At 35.0% G+C, this 17724-nt stretch overlaps 4 protein-coding genes and 1 pseudogene across 6 annotated transcripts; 1 reads left to right on the top strand and 4 right to left on the bottom strand.

Moving 5' to 3' along the window:
* Positions 2576-4068, bottom strand: LOC104700298 (phospholipase A1-Ialpha2, chloroplastic). The gene has a single exon (XM_010415795.2). The coding sequence runs from the start codon at positions 4028-4030 to the stop codon at positions 2576-2578; it is 1455 nt and encodes a 484-aa protein (XP_010414097.1). The 5' UTR covers positions 4031-4068.
* LOC104700296 lies at positions 9455-11422 on the bottom strand. 3 transcript variants are annotated; one of them, XM_010415793.1, is made up of 3 exons: positions 10956-11422; positions 10744-10856; positions 9455-9957 (listed from the first exon to the last, which is right to left on the bottom strand). In XM_010415793.1, the coding sequence occupies exons 2-3, from the start codon at positions 10838-10840 to the stop codon at positions 9737-9739; spliced, it is 318 nt and encodes a 105-aa protein (XP_010414095.1). In that variant the 5' UTR covers positions 10841-10856; positions 10956-11422; the 3' UTR covers positions 9455-9736. The 3 variants fall into 3 exon arrangements, with proteins under 3 accessions (XP_010414095.1, XP_010414096.1, XP_010414094.1); XM_010415794.1 differs by having other exon boundaries at positions 10964-11422; XM_010415792.2 differs by having other exon boundaries at positions 10994-11422.
* On the top strand, positions 11770-14224 carry LOC104700295 (annotated as a pseudogene).
* LOC104704310 (B3 domain-containing protein At2g31720-like) lies at positions 14440-15574 on the bottom strand. The gene has a single exon (XM_010420423.2). The coding sequence runs from the start codon at positions 15545-15547 to the stop codon at positions 14540-14542; it is 1008 nt and encodes a 335-aa protein (XP_010418725.1). The 5' UTR covers positions 15548-15574; the 3' UTR covers positions 14440-14539.
* On the bottom strand, positions 16003-17269 carry LOC104700294 (protein FAM136A). The gene is made up of 3 exons (XM_010415791.2): positions 17074-17269; positions 16464-16601; positions 16003-16368 (listed from the first exon to the last, which is right to left on the bottom strand). Exons 1-3 carry the CDS (start codon positions 17200-17202, stop codon positions 16189-16191), a joined length of 447 nt encoding a protein of 148 aa, XP_010414093.1. The 5' UTR covers positions 17203-17269; the 3' UTR covers positions 16003-16188.

Below are 17724 nucleotides of genomic sequence, written 5' to 3'. Positions count from 1 at the left end.
CCGCGGTAATAAGCGGAAGTGACGGCACGGAAGCGTTCCTGACCAGCAGTATCCCAAATCTGAGCTTTGACATCTTTGCCATCGATATCCATGTTTTGCGTCTGGAACTCAACGCCGATGGTGGCTTTGGAATGAGCGTTGAACTCGTTACGAGCGTACCGAGAGAGAAGGTTCGATTTCCCGACGGCAGAGTCTCCGATTATCACAATCTTGAATAGATACTCCTCTCCTCCTTCATCATCATCCGACGACATCCTTAGCTAGTTCTTGGTGATGATTTCTAGAGAGAGAAATCAGGTTGCATAGAGAGAGAGAGAGAGAGAGATGGAGCTGGCAAATTATGAAAGGAAGAGAGAAAGACATACTGCGCATGAAGTGGTTTCATAATTTTTTGTTTTAAAATTAATATTTTTGAATTATGTGCCGCAAATTCGGTGCAATTAATAAAGTTCTTGTCGTCCGTCGTCTTATAACCAAAAAAAAAGGATTAGTAATTGATTTTGTAAGAGAGAATGGCCCAAATATGTAGTGTAGCCAAAAGCCCATCATCCATGGTAACGTTTAAAGTAACTGAGACCTTAAAAGAGTGCGGTTTGCCATCGAGACTTGCCTGCCCGATTGAATTATGCACATATGTTGCTGATTGTGGATATGATTTTGAAGAAGGGTGACTTGATCATCAATAATGTATAAACTGATCGAGATCTCAAGCCCATCTCCTGAAATGTCTTTGACCAAACGAAACCAATCGAATATGGTGGTTTCTAAAACCATCTCCAACCCATTTCCATTATCATCTTCATAATGAAGTTTGGAATCAAATTCTCTAACCATCTCTATTTTTATTTCAAAAATATAAATTTCTATTTTTTTCTTTATATTTCGGAACTTCTATTTTTATTTTATACTACAATTTAGACATTTCTATTTTTTACTCCAAAATAGAGTGGGTTAGAAATGTTCTAAGATAAATGCTAACTCCGCAAATATGGGATGGTTTTCGCAAGAAAAGTCCACGACTATATTAACACATTTTAATTATTATGTTTTTGTTGTAGGCTTCCAAACATATTTTAATTTTAGTTTGTAATGTAAGTAAAATATAATATCAAACAAACGATTTATTTAATATAAAGTTTGTATATGGTCTTAAAGTACTCTTAAGAGAGCTTTACATTCGTACATATCTTATTACGTTCATACAAAACAAAGAGGAAACCTTGGGTCCATATGTTTTATATTTCCATATGCTTTAGGGGACATTCACTTTTCGATCAAATTTTCAAACTAACTATAGGGATATATATATGGTTTCATCATCTTTTGGACCCACGTTTGTCCCTTTTCAATCTAAAACTAACTTTAAACTACGATTACCAATTTTTAACTTAATCTTATTTTTAAAACATAGGTGACCAATATATATTTATAAACACTAAGAAGACCTTTACAAAGAGTTTAGTTATATACGGAGGAATCGCATATTCTATTATACTTTCATCATGGCGCGCGGTTTGTGATCAGTGACGGTGGTATATATGTCGTTGTAGTGCTACAATCTAATGTTACATCATTTCTTATGATATATATGACGATGATATGATGATGTAAAAAGATACATCGCAAGTAGTCTACGCATTTAATTTCTACTTTCTTCGAAATTATTCCTTTGAATCATATAATTCACTAAAAAGACAATTACTTGTTGTCGGAATTTTCAACTGATGTATCATACAAACACTATATATAAAAATAATAAATATTCTATGTTCTCACATATATATGAAACTAATGGGCATAACATTCTCTAATGTTAGTCAAAGTTTGACCTAGTTACGGGGATGTGAATTAGGGAAGAACAAGAGGAGACCACAGCTAGTCATCTTAATTATACTATAAATTCGGTGATAATTAAAATTCCAACTACAAAGCATGTTTAGTCAATTATTCCATTTTGCATGAAACATAGAAGAGTAAGTAAAAAGGACGATAATGTGAAATAAATGACGACTTAAGAATCCAACTAGGGAGAATGTTTAGTAATGCACTAATTAGTCAATTCTAATTTGCATGAAACATACAATCAACTCTAAAGGACGATAAAATAAACTAAATTACAGATAATTCAACGCATGCATTGTTCACACATTCAACCAAAAAAAAACAATTTAAAGCTAATACATTTTTTTAAATTTTGCCTTGTTAGTTTAGTTTAAAGTTTACTATAGCTTACACTTTATCAAAAAATGAAAAGTGAAAAACTACTAGCTTACACATATCTTTTTATCCAAAATTATAAAATATTTTAATCATTGGAAAAATGTAAACGCAGATATGAAAGACAGAGGCATTACGCGTTTGCGACTTTGGAAAAGATATATGATTGATTTATATATCAAATATCATGTAGAAACACTACGTACAATTAAGTCATATACATATGCAAACATAACAAATGAAAAACCTTCACTGATATAGACGTTGTACGTATGTTAAAGATACACTTATCACTATTTGTACATGTTCAAAAAATTAAAAAACCTAAATTCCAGATTGGATCTCATTCTAGCTAGTCCTAAAAAATATTACAGTATAACATATGGTTAGATACATAATTAAGTAGATCCACGGCATTTGTCCAATGCATCATTGGTTGTTCCTTCAAGAGCATCATCTTCTCGCCATTTCTCTTCAAAAATTCTAAGGCAAAATTGTCACCGTCCTCATCTTCCTTGGAATCGGCTGATCTCGAGCTTATTTTCCGTTGGTTTAGAAGATCGATATAAGTTTGGAGATCGTGAACGCAAGAAATGTTTTGAACATCGAAAAAATCTAGCGTGAGTTCCACCCCAACATGAGCATAACATGAGCAGCTCCATGGAAGCTCATAAAAGCCACCTAAAGTCCTAAAATTCTCATTGAGGAAAACACCAGGAAGTTTAGTGACCGGATCATTGACGTTAGTGATCCTCAAAACCTTAACTCCTAGCTCCTCGCAACGTTTTTTGAACTCCAAGTTACCAACCCTAGGACCTGCGAAAGAGATTACGGTCAAAGGAATATCTCCCTCGCCGATCCTCCGGTTTAGACCTAGTTCCGCAATGTCATAAGCAAGAAGTTGAGCCAATGAGCTTCCCATGCTATGTCCCGCGAGTGTGATACTCATCTCTTCTCCTTTGTAATCATTTATCAATCTCGAGATTTCAGACAGAAGCTGTTGTCTGCAGCTCTCAAGTCCAAATTTGCTCTCACTCTCATCGGATGTGTATAAATTCAAGAATCCGGATTCCACCTTTACGTCGAGACGCGGGTTATGAGGATGGAACCTAGCCGGAGTTAAAGAGCTCATGAAATTTGCCAACCATTCCGGGTTAGTTACAGTTCCACGAAACGTCACTACAATGTCTCTTCTCCCTAAACGTTTCACCGAGTCATCCGATGAAACTGCAACATAGCCTACCCAACGCGCTCTTCTATTCGTCTCGTTCTGGATGGGACTGATGTTGATGTCCGGTGTGGCGTAGATGTATTTGGTGACTTGGTAGTCCTCAGGTTGGTCGATTTCGGTTTCTTTAAGTAGGGTTTGTTTGCCATACTTGCAGTTCAAGTAACGTTTGGAATTAGGGTTTAGATCGAAGGCTTTGTAACAAGTGGAAACTAAGTTGCCATAGCGAGTGATCTCTTGTTGGAGAAGAGGGTTTAAAGGTTCGATGAGATCTTTCCAGTTGTTACATCCTTGTATCTCTCTCCAAACCCGAGATAACGGTACAGTCACTGTCCCACCGGAACACGGGGACTGCGGTGCACGATAAACTGGAGGACGAAGAGGAGAGGAAGGAGAAGCAACCGGAGAAGATTGAATCACTGGTGATAACAGAGAAGAAGAAGAAGAATTAAAAATTACAAGTCTTTTGGAGTTGTTTTTAGAATTAGGGAGTGAGAGAGTGTGAGGAAGAAAGAGTGTTTGTTGTGGATTTCTGCTTTTTAGAAATGAAACATGTTTTATATTAGGGTTTTGGATCAAGGCCATATCGATTGCAAGATGGCGTAAGCAAAAGAAAGGAGAGAGAGCGAACTAGAGAGGTTTGTTGAACTTTTAAGAGAAATGAAATTTGTGATGTATTTATAGTGAACATGGGAGAAAGACTTTCACATGTCTTGGCGTGTATTGACTAAGAAATTAGAAATTTAAATTAAAATACTCGAATTGCGATCGTTTTGTGAGAGTGTTCAGAATAACTTATGTGGCCGGTTTTATAGTATTAAATTCTTATACCAATAATTAATTACTCTTTTCAATTTCTGATTCTCCTCACTTCAGTCTTTTGTACGCGTTACCATATCATGTGTGGACTGCAAAAATATAATTATAAAATTCTCGTCTACACAAACTTAACGTCCTCGTATACTTGAGAATATTATTATTACAATTCAAGTTCCGAGTTGACCAATATTAATGTACGCATAAGTGATGTATGGTTGAAAAAAGAAATAGAGCCAATTGCTGATGTAAACTATTAACGCCGAAGCTTTCCTATCTATACATGTATTCTTCGTCATTTTGCATGCTGCTGAAGCTAATTAAGGAACAAAATGTTTTCATGTGTATATTAGTAAACTTAAATTACACGAGTAAACGTTAAACTTATGTTTAGAAGAGATTTGATTTTTTAACTTAGATCAAAAAGTCAGGGGATGTGCGTGTGTATTTATCTAAGAAAAATATATATGATAATAACACAAACATACGTGTGTATTAATATATAACTCCTAAACTCCAACGTATCATACCTCTAATGTGTTGACCCAACAAGCTAGAAACCCTTGTACATATATTTTGACACTCGTCTCCTCGCATGTGATGTGAGTACGTAGTCAAAAATTGTCAAATAATATATTATATAGTATGTATGTATCCAAAGTATACGCGCATATATCCAAGCATATATGTGGCCGTATCATTACATAATTAATTATTCAAAGTTTTTTATTTATTACATATTCAGGTTTGTATACACTATACACAAAATATATTATACATATATTTTTTTTCTTTTCAAGCTTTGTTTGCCACCTTTACTGAACAATAATATTGTGAATCAAACAAAAAGTTCTTGCATTGGTATATAGTATATATATACATGTATAACCTAATTCATGTAAACGTGAACTATAATTTCTCATGTTAAATAATTTTGATCGGTTTTAAGATGAACGTATATTGGTTTAACCAAAAACCAAGCTCTATATATGTGAATATATTTCGACGTATTAGAGTCAACGTGAGTCTTATAAGACGAGTGAGCTTTCATTTCTTTGCCACATAGGTAACAAAAACATTAGAATTTTGAAGTCAAACTGCCGGAGAGCAATAAGCTGTTTATCTAAACAAGAACTAAAGTCAAAAGAAAGAATAAAATCTTTTAAAAAATGCATCCTGACACGCCAATTAATTGAGGATCTATTGGAATTTTTAAAGTCAAATATGCTTAGCTATTGGCAATAAATACTTGTTTAAGGACATATTAACGTCGTTATTTTTTAAAACTTTTTTTAATACTACTGTATTACAAGTTATAGTTATCTACTATGGATAACAGAGACCATATATATATCCGCTAGCTTCTTCCTTATTATAGCAGACCAGACCACATACTTAAGTCCTTTACAAGTTATAATTACAACTAGTATATCATTATTTTCTTTTGGAAAGTATAAGCAAGGATACACACGTAACAATGTAACATGATGGATTGAAATTTTACAGTTTTATGGGATCGTTATAGACCCGTGCAGGGGCAGATCTATGTTGATATAGGGTGGGGCACGTGCCCCATACTAAGTTAAAATATTTTCTAGTTGAATATGCCTATTATAGTTTCTTAGCTCATTTGGCTGAAGTGTGCCCCATGCTAATCTTCATGCCCCAAGTTCGATACCTTACTTTTCCTTTTTGTTTAATTGTTTTTTTTTTTTGGTTTACCTCATGTGTCTTTCCAACTTGTTTTTAAAATTTTTGTTATGATTGAGTACATTAACTTCTACTTTTATTAATTAACTCTTGACAAATTTTAAAGCATCATTTTAATAGTAAAGATTACATTTGAATTTTAAAAATGTTGGTACAATTAGTAACTTAGTAAACATATATTATCTATTTTGTAATTCATTTCATATTTTAGAGTTAAAATTTGTTTACTATATTTAGATTTGTGAATTCAAATAATAACTTTTACATATAAATTACATGTTTATTGTGATTTGTAACTGAGAAATTGTGGAACTAAAATTTTCTAAATATGTTTAATATGTAGATTGTTATTATTATTATTATTTGAATGTAAAATATTATTCAATTAAAATAATTGTATATAATAAATACTTCATTAAATTTGTAAATTATCATTAAAAAGACATTCAAATAATCGAGTGGAGAACCACATCGTTTGTCATTCATTGTATCGGGGTTGCATAAGTCTATTATTGAGCTGTGTGGTTAATGACAATATATTTTAAAATTAATGTAAATAATATTTCGTAAAAATTTGATGATCCTTTTAAATTTCATATTTTGAATACATTAGAGGTAAAAGTTTATATTTAATAAATGTTTATTTTATATAATTTTATTATTTATAATTATAGATATTTTATGCTACATGCAAAAAAAATTTCTAGATCCGCCACTGGACCCATGAGTTTTTTTTTTTTTTTAGTTGTTTACTGTATACATATTACATGGCTGTTTATTTTGTCTGCAAATAATACTTTTTGCGCAGAAAAAAATACGCGGATCGGAGACGAAAGATGTTGACTATTGTCTGTCTATTGGACCCTGCACACACATATCAGCAAAAAGTGGACTGATCATGAAGTTAGTACGGAAGTAATTAGCAGTTGTGTTGTTGTTGTTGTTCGTTATTTGACCTCCTTCGTGCCGTGAAACTCCACCACCTCCTTATTTCTTTCCATTTTTTTTTGACCTTTTTCGTTTTGCTATTAGATTGATTAAATGATTGAATATGTGTCATGTTTGCCTCGAGAAAACAAATTATTTTTAATGTTCATGATCCGACGACTAATACTAAGGATGGACAAATCGGTCGAAATAGCTTATCCATCGTATATTCAGTAAGGTCATTAATTCCGTCATTGCTTCTGTTCCGGCTGGTCTAATCATATGGTGAAATTTGTTTTGATGGGATATATATTCGCATAGAGCACATTGATGCTATGTTCCAAGAAAACTACCGCTTCATTACCACATACGAGTTAAAATACATTTTATTTTAATAGAGTTGTTATATACTCATAATAAAGCTGATTATCCACATTAGGGTATACATAACTAAATTTTATTTGAAACAACTACAGTAATTGTTAATAAATACTCCCTTCATATTAAGTGTCATTTAGGCTGAAAATTTTGTTACAAAATAAGTGTCATTTTATATTTACAATGTAGATGTTTGGTAAATTTTCCAATTTTATTCTTACCAATTTAATGTATTGACCAATAGAAAAAATAAATAATATATTAATAAGGGATAAAATAGAAAATTTAATGATTTTCTTAATCTGTGTGAAAAATCCTAAAATGACACTTAATATGAAACAGAGGGAGTAGATAACATAATACTCCTCCGTTTCACAAAAAATGTCATTCTAGCCTGATTTTTTTGTTTCAAAATAAGTGTCATTTTAGATTTTCAATGTAATATTAAGTATAAATTCCCAACTTTAACCTCATATTCATTGAAGAATATCAAAAGTCAATGTCAATTTTAAGGGTATAAAAGATATTTTAATATGTTTTCTTAATTTGTGTGCAAAGTGTTAAAATGACACTTATTATGAAACAGATGAAGTATTTGATTTAGTGTTATAGAAAACTTGATCAAGTGTAAACATTTAATATCAACATAGAAAATCTGTATAGTTAAAAGTTAATTGTAGTATTAAATCCAAAAACTAAAGTTTGTAAGTTACTATATTGTCGTTATTTATAACCAGTAATCTTCTTAAGGATTACCTTTCGTTATCAAGTATCCGTCAAAATTAGATTGTGAACACCCACAAAAACCATCACGTCAAGTAATCTTTCATAACAGTCAAACCTACATTGAATCCACCAAAGAGAGAAAGAACATTTTATTAAGAGAAAAATGAAAAGAAAAAAAAAACATTTCGCAGAAACAATTATTACAAAATTTCGACTGAAAACATGAAAACACCATTAGGACTTTAGAGTAAAATAATATAATTGTAATTTATTTGATATGTTTGATATCTTATGTCTTACTGTTTCCCGATTTCGTTGCAATTTCTTGGTTTGGTTTTACAATTAAAAAGTCGAGATGCATGGAAAAATAAATAAATCTGTATGGCGCATGACATCTTTATAATAGAGGTTTGGATAACCACGAAATTTCGTAGAAGTCTATAAAATTTTGAAAAAAAGATGCACAAGTACTGAAAATGACTTCCCGACCTTAAAGAGAAGAGCCTTTACTCGAGTGTTTGGTCAAATCCACTACTAATTGATTTGGATGTACCATTTATTATATTGTAATCTACTCTTCAGCTCACATTGTCAATTTTGAGACAAACTGAAGAAATTTGGATGTACCATGTATTATGATAAAAAAAATTTCAAATTCACATGTTTCCAAATGAAAGTTGATCCTTTTTTTTTGTCCACATTTCTCTTTGGGCCGGAACCGAAACTAAGTTTCTTTCTATTTCATCAAATTATTTCTAATTCATAAGTTGTTTTCTTGAGCTACGTTAAACTCGAAGAAACAAACATTATCTGACAGAGAAGTGTGGACAAAACATATCAACTTGCTTAAAATTAGACAGTTATGGACACAACTTTTTTATTCTTCAGGGAGGCTCAGCAGACAAACTGATGATCAAGAGATTGCCAAGATAGGCATAACGGTAGTTCCTATGATCTCCTAAGGTCTTTCCCACAAAGGAGCTGTAAGAATATGTATAATGGCCTATCATCTCAAGGATCCAGTTGGAAAAATATTATGTGCTTGAGTTGGAAGATGAAGCTCTGAATATAAATGACAAGACCAGGGACACTTTAGGGGGTCGTGTGATGTCAAACATAAGAGCTTCAACTAAGATGCCTCCTCTTTCTGATGTTGCTATAGAAGCACAAGCATAAGCTTATATGCATATGTATCTGGCTCTCTCTCGTGGTTCTTTACAAAATCTGAAGAAAATTTCCTAAAGGCTTGGAACCATTATAGTGTTTAAGATATGAGAAGTGTTACAAGATGTCATTACCATTAAAGGTGATCGTTTTTGTTCACATATTTCTTTGGACGTAAACCAGTAACTGAGTTACTTTTCTATTCATTATCGAATGTGTAACTCAATATTTGTTTTCTTGAGCTAACTTAGACTCGAAAAATGTCTGCGAGTATGTGGCAGAGACGTGTGGGGAAAAACAGATAACTTGCTTAAAATTAGACAAGTCACAACTGTTAAGGTTTTGAGAACTTTTGTCCTAAAGCATCAGCTCGACTCTGTTCAACATCAAAATGGCGTATGTTTCTGCTCAACCACCAAAAAACCCTCAGATGTAACAATACAGAATGATATAGCAGCCAAGAAACTTCTGCAGTTACAAAATAAATACATTGCAAGAACCTGAGCTCTGCTCCATCTGACGCGATTTCGACGCTGTTCCTTGTTTTCAAATAAGGGGATGTGGTTTTGCTCACTCTTCTTTCTTGAGCGCAGGGTCTGTACTTGTGACTCCTGTTGTCAATTTCTTTACACTATCTTTGGCCTCTGCCACAAAGGAAGCGTCTGGCTTGTGTTTATCCGTAGGTTCTTTCAAGGCCAAACAGATGTAGAAAACAATCACTACATTGACTGATACCACCGCAAGAAATCCACTAAGTAGTGTAAGAGAATGTGGAGTCAATGTGGTTGAACCTGTCAAAGATTTAAACAGAGTAGTGTAAGAGGTGATAAAATATCTGGAAACACCTATACGGTCAATTTCTATCGTATTTGCTATTACAAAACTAAATCTGGGAATATACTACAATCTTTGTGAGAGAGAGAGACGTTATGCTCAAGTACTATAACACAGCCTCTACAAGATTCTCTAATCTGGAATCAGATCTCAACAACCAGCTATTCTCAAAATCAAGGTCCACTAAGAAAGCTAATAAAGAGTTGCTAGTATTTGATCCCCCTATAGTGGTTCTCTGGATGTTAAGACCTACCAAAAGCCACAATCCAGTCACCCCTAAGTAACATAATCCAACATGGTTTATAGAGAATCACCATAACCCTTTTGCAATTAAATCCTCAGTCATTTAGTCAAGTTCCACAGAAAACTCACAAGTATAATGCAAACACCCAATGACACTCTAAAGTTGAACACAAAATGAGGAACCTTTGTCAACCTAACAAATACAGGAACATGCAACTTTCATAACAAGCAGGCACTTCCAATTACATTCTAACTTTCTAATACAATGGCTTCTTACAGAATTTCAATTCAAGAGCTCCAAAGTCCAAACACGATTAAGTAGAACTCAAAAGAAAAAAAAAAGAAAAAAAAGAGATAAATACAATCAGAAAACCACACAGATATCCACATAAAATCAAGTCAAACCTGAAAATTTAAGCTTTTCATGTGGACTTACACCTCGAGAACATATTGGTTCTACTCTAAAAATGCATCAAGGCTATGTTGGAGATCTTACTAACCAGGAAGCAAATCATTGTTGAATCCATATAGAATCGCAATAGGTAGGATCCACATGAACATCGACGCAATAAGGAACTTCTGCATAACCCCAGCCATTGGTAGTACGAAAAACCTACATCAAAATCATGAAACCACGAATCAACGAAGATGCGAGATGTGGACAAAAAAAAAAAAGACACAAATCTAAATCTAGGGTTTTCAACAGAATAACCTAAGTACCACAAAGTAAGCAACAATCTGGCGAGTTACCTCGATCTTGGACTCGAGGTTTCAGAGTACAATTCGCAAAGTCTAGATTTTTTTTTCTTTTCTCTACCGAGTTCCCTTGTCAATCAAATCACAAGGAAGCCCTACAAAACTAACACTAACGAGCCTAAACTCGGCCTAAACTCGGTCCAGCCCAGACCCTGCAATTATTATTTTGTTTTCTCTTCCTAACAAATTATCAGGCATGTTATTTAATTATTGACGAGTTGAGTGATAACTTTATGGTGGTCGTAGAATCGAAGCCAGAGCCTTGGACTGTGTCTTCTCTATTTTGGCCTTCTTGAAGTTGAATCTAATAAACCCTTAAATCTCAGGCAAAATCCTTATTCGTTCCCCAATCTCTTCTTTGGATTCGTTCATCTTTCAATCCCTAGTTCCTCCATCACCTCAATTAGAGGTTTAAAAGATTTGTGAAATGTGAATCTGCCCTTCTTAACATCCCTAGAAGCCATTATTAACCAGTGATACACTGATCCCGAATTTCAAACCGAAATAAACCGGTATCTCTGTTCGGTTCAAGTTAAAATAAACTACATGCCGTTTTAATTATGGCGTACAGACTACACGTAGTTGTTAGCTAGCTGAGTAAACGTGTTCTTTGTTTGACTTTTAGGTGTCTATCTGTTTCTGTTTATAAAGAAGTAAAAATGGGTTTCTTTCTCTTCAAGCTAATATGGTCAACGAACTAAGTAATAATATATAGATAGTTACAACAACATCAAATGTTGATTTCAGGAAAGGAAATAATAGTGATGGTCATGGAGAAGAGAGTAGATCTTAAGTCATTTCTTCAGTATTTGCCTCTTGTGGCTAACTCTTCCTCTCTAGTTTGGCCACATTCTGTTGAAGAGGAGCTTCAAACAATGTCAAAGGGTCCGAGTGAGTCAATGGTTAACTCAGGGGAGGCTCTTGCCTTGCATCTCACGAATATTCGCCAATCCCTCTTCTTGGATGCATCTGATCTTGCACCTTATGCGTTTCAAGGGTATTCTCTTTTCTTTGACAAGGTAACAATTCTTTTGTTTGTGTGTTTTATTTTTTTAAAATATTCGAACATTTGGATTGGATTATAAAGTAATCATTAACAATTTTTTTTGCCGTGATGCAGAAGTTTTCTATAGAAGAGTCAGCAAACTTTTTCGGTGAGGTGGTTCCTGGATTGTGTGGATTACTTCTCCAGTTACCCTCCCTGTTAGAAATACACTATCAGAAGGCAGACCATGTTATTGATGGAGTTTTGTCCGGGCTTCGTCTATTAGGCTCTCAAGAAGCTGGCATTGTGTTTCTTAGCCAGGTACTGAATGTGAAAGTTGTTATATATAGTAACTTAATATCTAGCTATAGTACTTTTTAGGTGCTAGATTGTTGCAACCAAGCTTCTTCATTCATCTCTTCTATGCCTTCTTCTGCAGGAGTTAATAGCAGCTCTTCTTGCATGTTCATTCTTTTGTTTGTTCCCTGAGGTTGACAGACGCGTAAAGAATCTTCAAGGAATCAACTTTGATGAATTGTTTTCGTATGTATCTCCGTTTCTTCTCCTTACAATTTTACAACTAAACAACTATATTCCCCAGATCAGTTACAAATCCTTCTTGTGTTTTTACATAAGATTTTTGTATACGCGTCAGTGCAAGAAGCAAGAGAGCAAAATAAGGTGCATTATCCATTACTTTGGGACGATATGTCAATGTATCCCCACAGGCTTTGTTTCCTTTGAGAGGAAAACTCTTCCGTTGGAGTATAATCCCCGCTATGTTTCATATCCTGAGGCTGATTATTGGGCCAAATCCACCACCCCACTTTGTTCTGTTGAGGTAACATAGAAACACAACTAAGTATCTTCTTCAGTACTGTATGTTAATCCATTTCTTTCATATGTAACATGAGTATGCTCTTGAACTAGGTTCATACCTCATGAGTAATAGAAGATCAACCCGGTGAAGCTCTTGAAGTGGATTTTGCTGATGAATATTTTGGTGGTCTTACTCTACGTAATGGATGTCTTCAGGTCTAAAATTGTTACTTGACTTACTTGCATTTTTAGAAAGATACACCGACAAAACTATACCATGTTTTGAAAATGTGTCATCCTATGTAGGAAGAAATAAGGTTCATGATCAACCCGGAACTTATTGTTGGCATGCTCTTCTTGCCTCGTATGGATGAAAATGAAGCAATTGAGATTGTTGGTGCTGAAAGATTTTCACTTTACTCCGGGTATATTTTACTAATACATTTGAATGAACAAGCTAAAGCTTATTGTAGTTTCTAATTACAAGAAAGTCAACATGTTTAGGTTTGGCTCTTCGTTCCAATTTGTTGGCGATTACGCAGACAAGAAAGAGTTGGATAGTTTCATGAGGCGGAAAAGGAGAGTTGTAGCTATAGATGCCATCCGTCAGCCAGGAAAGAGACAATACAAACCTGATGGCCTCCTTCGGTAATGGAAAAGAAAATATTTATTAGCCTTTCACTCTAGTTTTTCATGTTCTCACTCTGCATCATCTTTTTGTTTCTATATATAGAGAAGTTAACAAGGCTTTCACTGGATACTTGCATCGATGTAAACATCAAGTGGATCGTCTTCCTCTACCATCAGATTCGGCGAGCCAAATTGTAGAAAGCTCTCAAGTATGGTGTATCGATCATCATGAGGAGAAGAAGATTGGTGTAGCTACAGGGAATTGGGGATGCGGTGTGTTTGGAGGCGATCCAGAACTAAAGGTCATGCTTCAGTGGCTTGCCATTTCACAGGTATACTTCTCCATTTTAATCAACATATCTTGCATAACACAATCATTAAACTTTTGAAGAACGTTCTCCATTATCTACTTCTCTAGTCAGGAAGACCCTTCCTTTCATACTACACTTTTGGCCTTCAAGCCCTGCAAAATCTCAATCAGGTTATTATCTAAATCATAATTCACTAAAACCACTTGTTCTCCATTTCCAAGCCCCTTTATACGAAGTGTGTTTTATACTCTTTTCAGGTGACCGAAAGGATCACTTTGCTAGAAATGACTGTAGGAGACCTATGGAACATGCTAGTTGAGTATTCTTCAGAGAGGCTCAGCGGAAGAACACAGCTTGGCTTTTTCTCGTGGCTCATAACATCACTCTCTCCCTAGATACCAATTGAGTTAAAGCAGAGCATTTATACATTTAAATGTATATATTCTTTTCTGAATTCTATGAGATCGATGTCTCTGTCTGTTTCTGACATCGTCTATAATAGTACCCTCTTACTATAGTGAATTTGTGTGTATGATCTTTAGCTTTTATGTAAACATGAATTGTGCTTTTACTCAAACTAGTACTTAGTATGAATTATGAAATAAAAGCAGTAGAGAATAAAACTTGCCAAAATTAAACATCATCCATTCAGAAAATTAAGGAATCATAATCATCAGAATCTAAACGCCACCAACAAAAACCAAAAAACACCAAAAGAAATAGAGTTAAGTGTTAGATTCGACTATAGACAGAGATTGGTCACATAGCAGAGCTCATTTGGCCGGAATCTTCTAGTTACAACCGGAGCTCGAGGTCAAGCTCTGTGACAGGGACCAGTGAGCTTCTCCTACCTGACTCTTGTAAAGCCTCGAGACGAGTCGTCCTCTCCCAGTTATTATATGGAACTGGAAATACTCTGACACTCTCTTCTTGAGCCTCAGCTTGAGCCGGAGGTGAACATGGAGCTGGATCCCTAACCAGAGCCAGAGACAGAGACAGAGCCGGAGCTGGATCCAGAGGAACGAAAGCAATAAAGAGCTTGTCTGGGGTACGGTCCGCACCGGCGACAACCTTGTTCCCCAAGGTGCGGAAGGACCAAATCCAAAGCGTCTGGCCTATCTCTAGCCTGTTATCGGCGGCGACCTTGTTCCACCCTGTAGCCAAGACGTAGTTGGAATTGGGCCCCATATCCCATCTCCTGAGGTTAAGCCCCCATCTTTTACCCTTCAAATCCACCAAGGTAAAATCCAATCCTTTTTTAGTCACTTTTATGTAATGTTGGTGTACGATACCCAACTCCTCCTCGTTCATAAAGTCCATATCCGTTATGCCGTTCCAGGGAATCAAGAGACGTGCATAATGTTCGTTGAGATCACTACATACAAGGTCCTTCTTCGTTATCATCTTCACGTCCGTACCATTCTCTTCTCTCATCACTTTAACCAGCCATTCAGGTGTCCTCCCCCTCTCTTCAACGGGCTCTCTTCTTTTAACCTTTTTGTTGGTAACCACTTGTCCACGCCTCTTGGACTCCTCATGGCACAAACTTGTAGAACAAGCATCATGATTAGGGTTTTGTTTAGGGTCTTCTTCGCACACATGAATCATCTTCTGTCGTTTGCCTGAGCTGCAGGAGCTCATCGTTATCCTTTTGATCTCTCTCTTGCTATCGTTCACACTAGCATGATGAGCTTCGGTGGATGATTCTCCTTTTTCCCCATAATAGGTAAAAGGTTTAACCATTCTAAACGACCTCTTCTCTCCCTGCAAACGCTTGAGTTGATCATAATCTACTCTCTCCATCGTTATCAAACATATGATACAAGAAGAAAAGAGTCAAGCGGCAGAGAAAGGAGTCATATAGTCTTTTACTTATATAGGATAGGATTCTGATTGTCTCACACAGACGTAGGTGTATATAAATCTCTCTATTAAGTCTTTTTCTTACTGTTAAGATAATCTCTATATATTTTAGATAATATCTATTCCAAATACTTTTTATTTTCTTTGTTTAAATTCATATGTATCTTGTTTTCCTATTGGTTATTTCTAATTCAATTCCACTAAAATCTACCGTAATTCTAGAAGATTATATGAAAACCCCATACCAAATGGAAAACAAACTTCTAGAGTTTTTGTTTACCAGAGAGTGGAGAGAACATTTTATTTGCGGCTACGTTTGCTCTACGATTCTATCTCAATTACAAACACAGGAGCGTTTACATAAGGTTTTTAGGTTTCACCTGGGGGAGACGAAGAAGAGCAAACAAAAGACAGTTTTCAGTCCAGTAGCCAAATTTATTAAACCTAATGTAGCCTTTTACATAACAACAAGTAAAACAAGTTTATAAAATAAAAAAGACAACAAAGGTCGTAGATAAAAAGACTGCAACATTCAAACAATGGGCCAGTCACGTTCTGTTTGAAGGATTTGAGATTTTAAGTTAAGTCATGTTAAATGCTGTCTTCATTCTCTGCACAATATGCGGTAATGTATTGAGATTTTCCTCAATGGATTTGAGGACGCAACTCTCCATCTCGCTAACAGCTTCAGGCCTGATCTTCTGGAGCTTTGTAGTCTCAAATTTGTCTTGACACACCATCAGTGATCTGTTCAGTCTTTCCTATAACAACATCCCATTCAATTCAAAAAAGATCAGCTCTATCAATCCATCTTTATACGCAGCAAACATTTCGTGTCATCTTTCTGCAGGGATACCTGAAACTGAGCCATTTCGTTTTCGAAATGCTGTTGAGATTTGACAACGGGAACACTGCAGTGCTCGACGCAGTTACTTATCTCCTCTTGCTTTCTTCTTCTGTCAAAGCACTCATATGCACATTTGAAATAAGCTTGCTGCAAACAATGAAGTTTGTTTGTTGTCAGGTGTTTTATTAACTCGAATCACTAGATCATATTTAACTCATGAATTAAGTGAAGGTACTAACACTAGTGCTTTTGAAGACAAAACAGAGCAATGCTCTCAGACATTTTCATGAGCCTGATCCATAGACAACTCTAAAGACAAAAGATAGAAGGAATCCACAAAGCAAATCTTTAGAACATTTTCATGAGCCTAGTGAAATATCTAACTTAAAATTACATCAAATTTGGAACTACCAATTAATAAGCTTAACCTATTGAGTTATTCTAAAAAGTTAGGACTTTTCAAGAAACATGAGTTATACATTGCAGCTTTCAGTACGAAGACTGAATCAAACCAAAATAAAGATTCCATATTTCGAACTTAGAAGCTAAACGTTGCAAAATCAGGAAGAACATATGAAGGATGCGACATTTCAAATTGTCATGAGCTCGCGAATAATACCTGGAGGGTAAAATTGATGTGATCTTGGATAGGAGAAAGCTGAGTCTGAGCAGCTGCGTTAACTTCTTCAAGCTTTCTGGTTAGTCTCTCCGTTACGATTTGCTCCTCCGCCGCAGCTATGTGATCCATCGTCTCTCTCGCTGATGAGCGTAATTTCGATTTTTGGGCTTAGGGTTTAGCTGCTCTTCAAAACCCCCTAATAAAACGGGTTTGACATTGTTGGTTCGGTTTCTCTAAACCAATATGCTATTTAACCTGAACTAAACCAATTTTAACCGGAAGCTATTGAAATTTTGAAATTGCATAACAACTTGGTTCTTGTGTTAATTTCTTGTTTTGCACTTTGACTTGTTCAATTCAGAATTTGATATATGTTCTTAGGAAGTTAAAATTTTTGCATTAGAATCAATGGTTACCAATGTAGACAAATTATGCAAGTCCAAGTAAATGGGAAACCACCACAGAGTTGGGGATTAAAGTAATAGAAACAGCCATTAGTGACAATGAGCCAACTTCATACGTCTCTCCATATATCAATTATATATTAATAAAGTTTAAACACATTTAGCTTGTATAAAGAATAACTCTCTTTATTGATTGTTTAGAAAATCTCTCAAAACTAAACAACTCACAAACTCTCTTTGTGTTTCG

This window comes from Camelina sativa, chromosome 7 (assembly GCF_000633955.1).
Source record: "Camelina sativa cultivar DH55 chromosome 7, Cs, whole genome shotgun sequence".
NCBI classification, from domain to species: Eukaryota; Viridiplantae; Streptophyta; class Magnoliopsida; order Brassicales; family Brassicaceae; genus Camelina; species Camelina sativa.
The sequence above is the reverse complement of the archived record's forward strand: the minus strand, read 5'-3'. Positions and strand labels throughout refer to the sequence as shown.

Coding starts and splice junctions, on each gene's coding strand:
- LOC104700298 (XM_010415795.2), bottom strand. CDS start 4,030: ATGGCCTTGATCCAAAACCCTAATATAAAACATGTTTCATTTCTAAAA.
- LOC104700296 (XM_010415793.1), bottom strand. CDS start 10,840: ATGGCTGGGGTTATGCAGAAGTTCCTTATTGCGTCGATGTTCATGTGG. Junction 9,958..10,743: donor CAACAATGATTTGCTTCCTG/GTTAGTAAGATC, acceptor AATCTTTGACAG/GTTCAACCACATTGACTCCA.
- LOC104704310 (XM_010420423.2), bottom strand. CDS start 15,547: ATGGAGAGAGTAGATTATGATCAACTCAAGCGTTTGCAGGGAGAGAAG.
- LOC104700294 (XM_010415791.2), bottom strand. CDS start 17,202: ATGGATCACATAGCTGCGGCGGAGGAGCAAATCGTAACGGAGAGACTA. Junction 16,602..17,073: donor ACATCAATTTTACCCTCCAG/GTATTATTCGCG, acceptor CATTGTTTGCAG/CAAGCTTATTTCAAATGTGC. Junction 16,369..16,463: donor ACGAAATGGCTCAGTTTCAG/GTATCCCTGCAG, acceptor ATGTTGTTATAG/GAAAGACTGAACAGATCACT.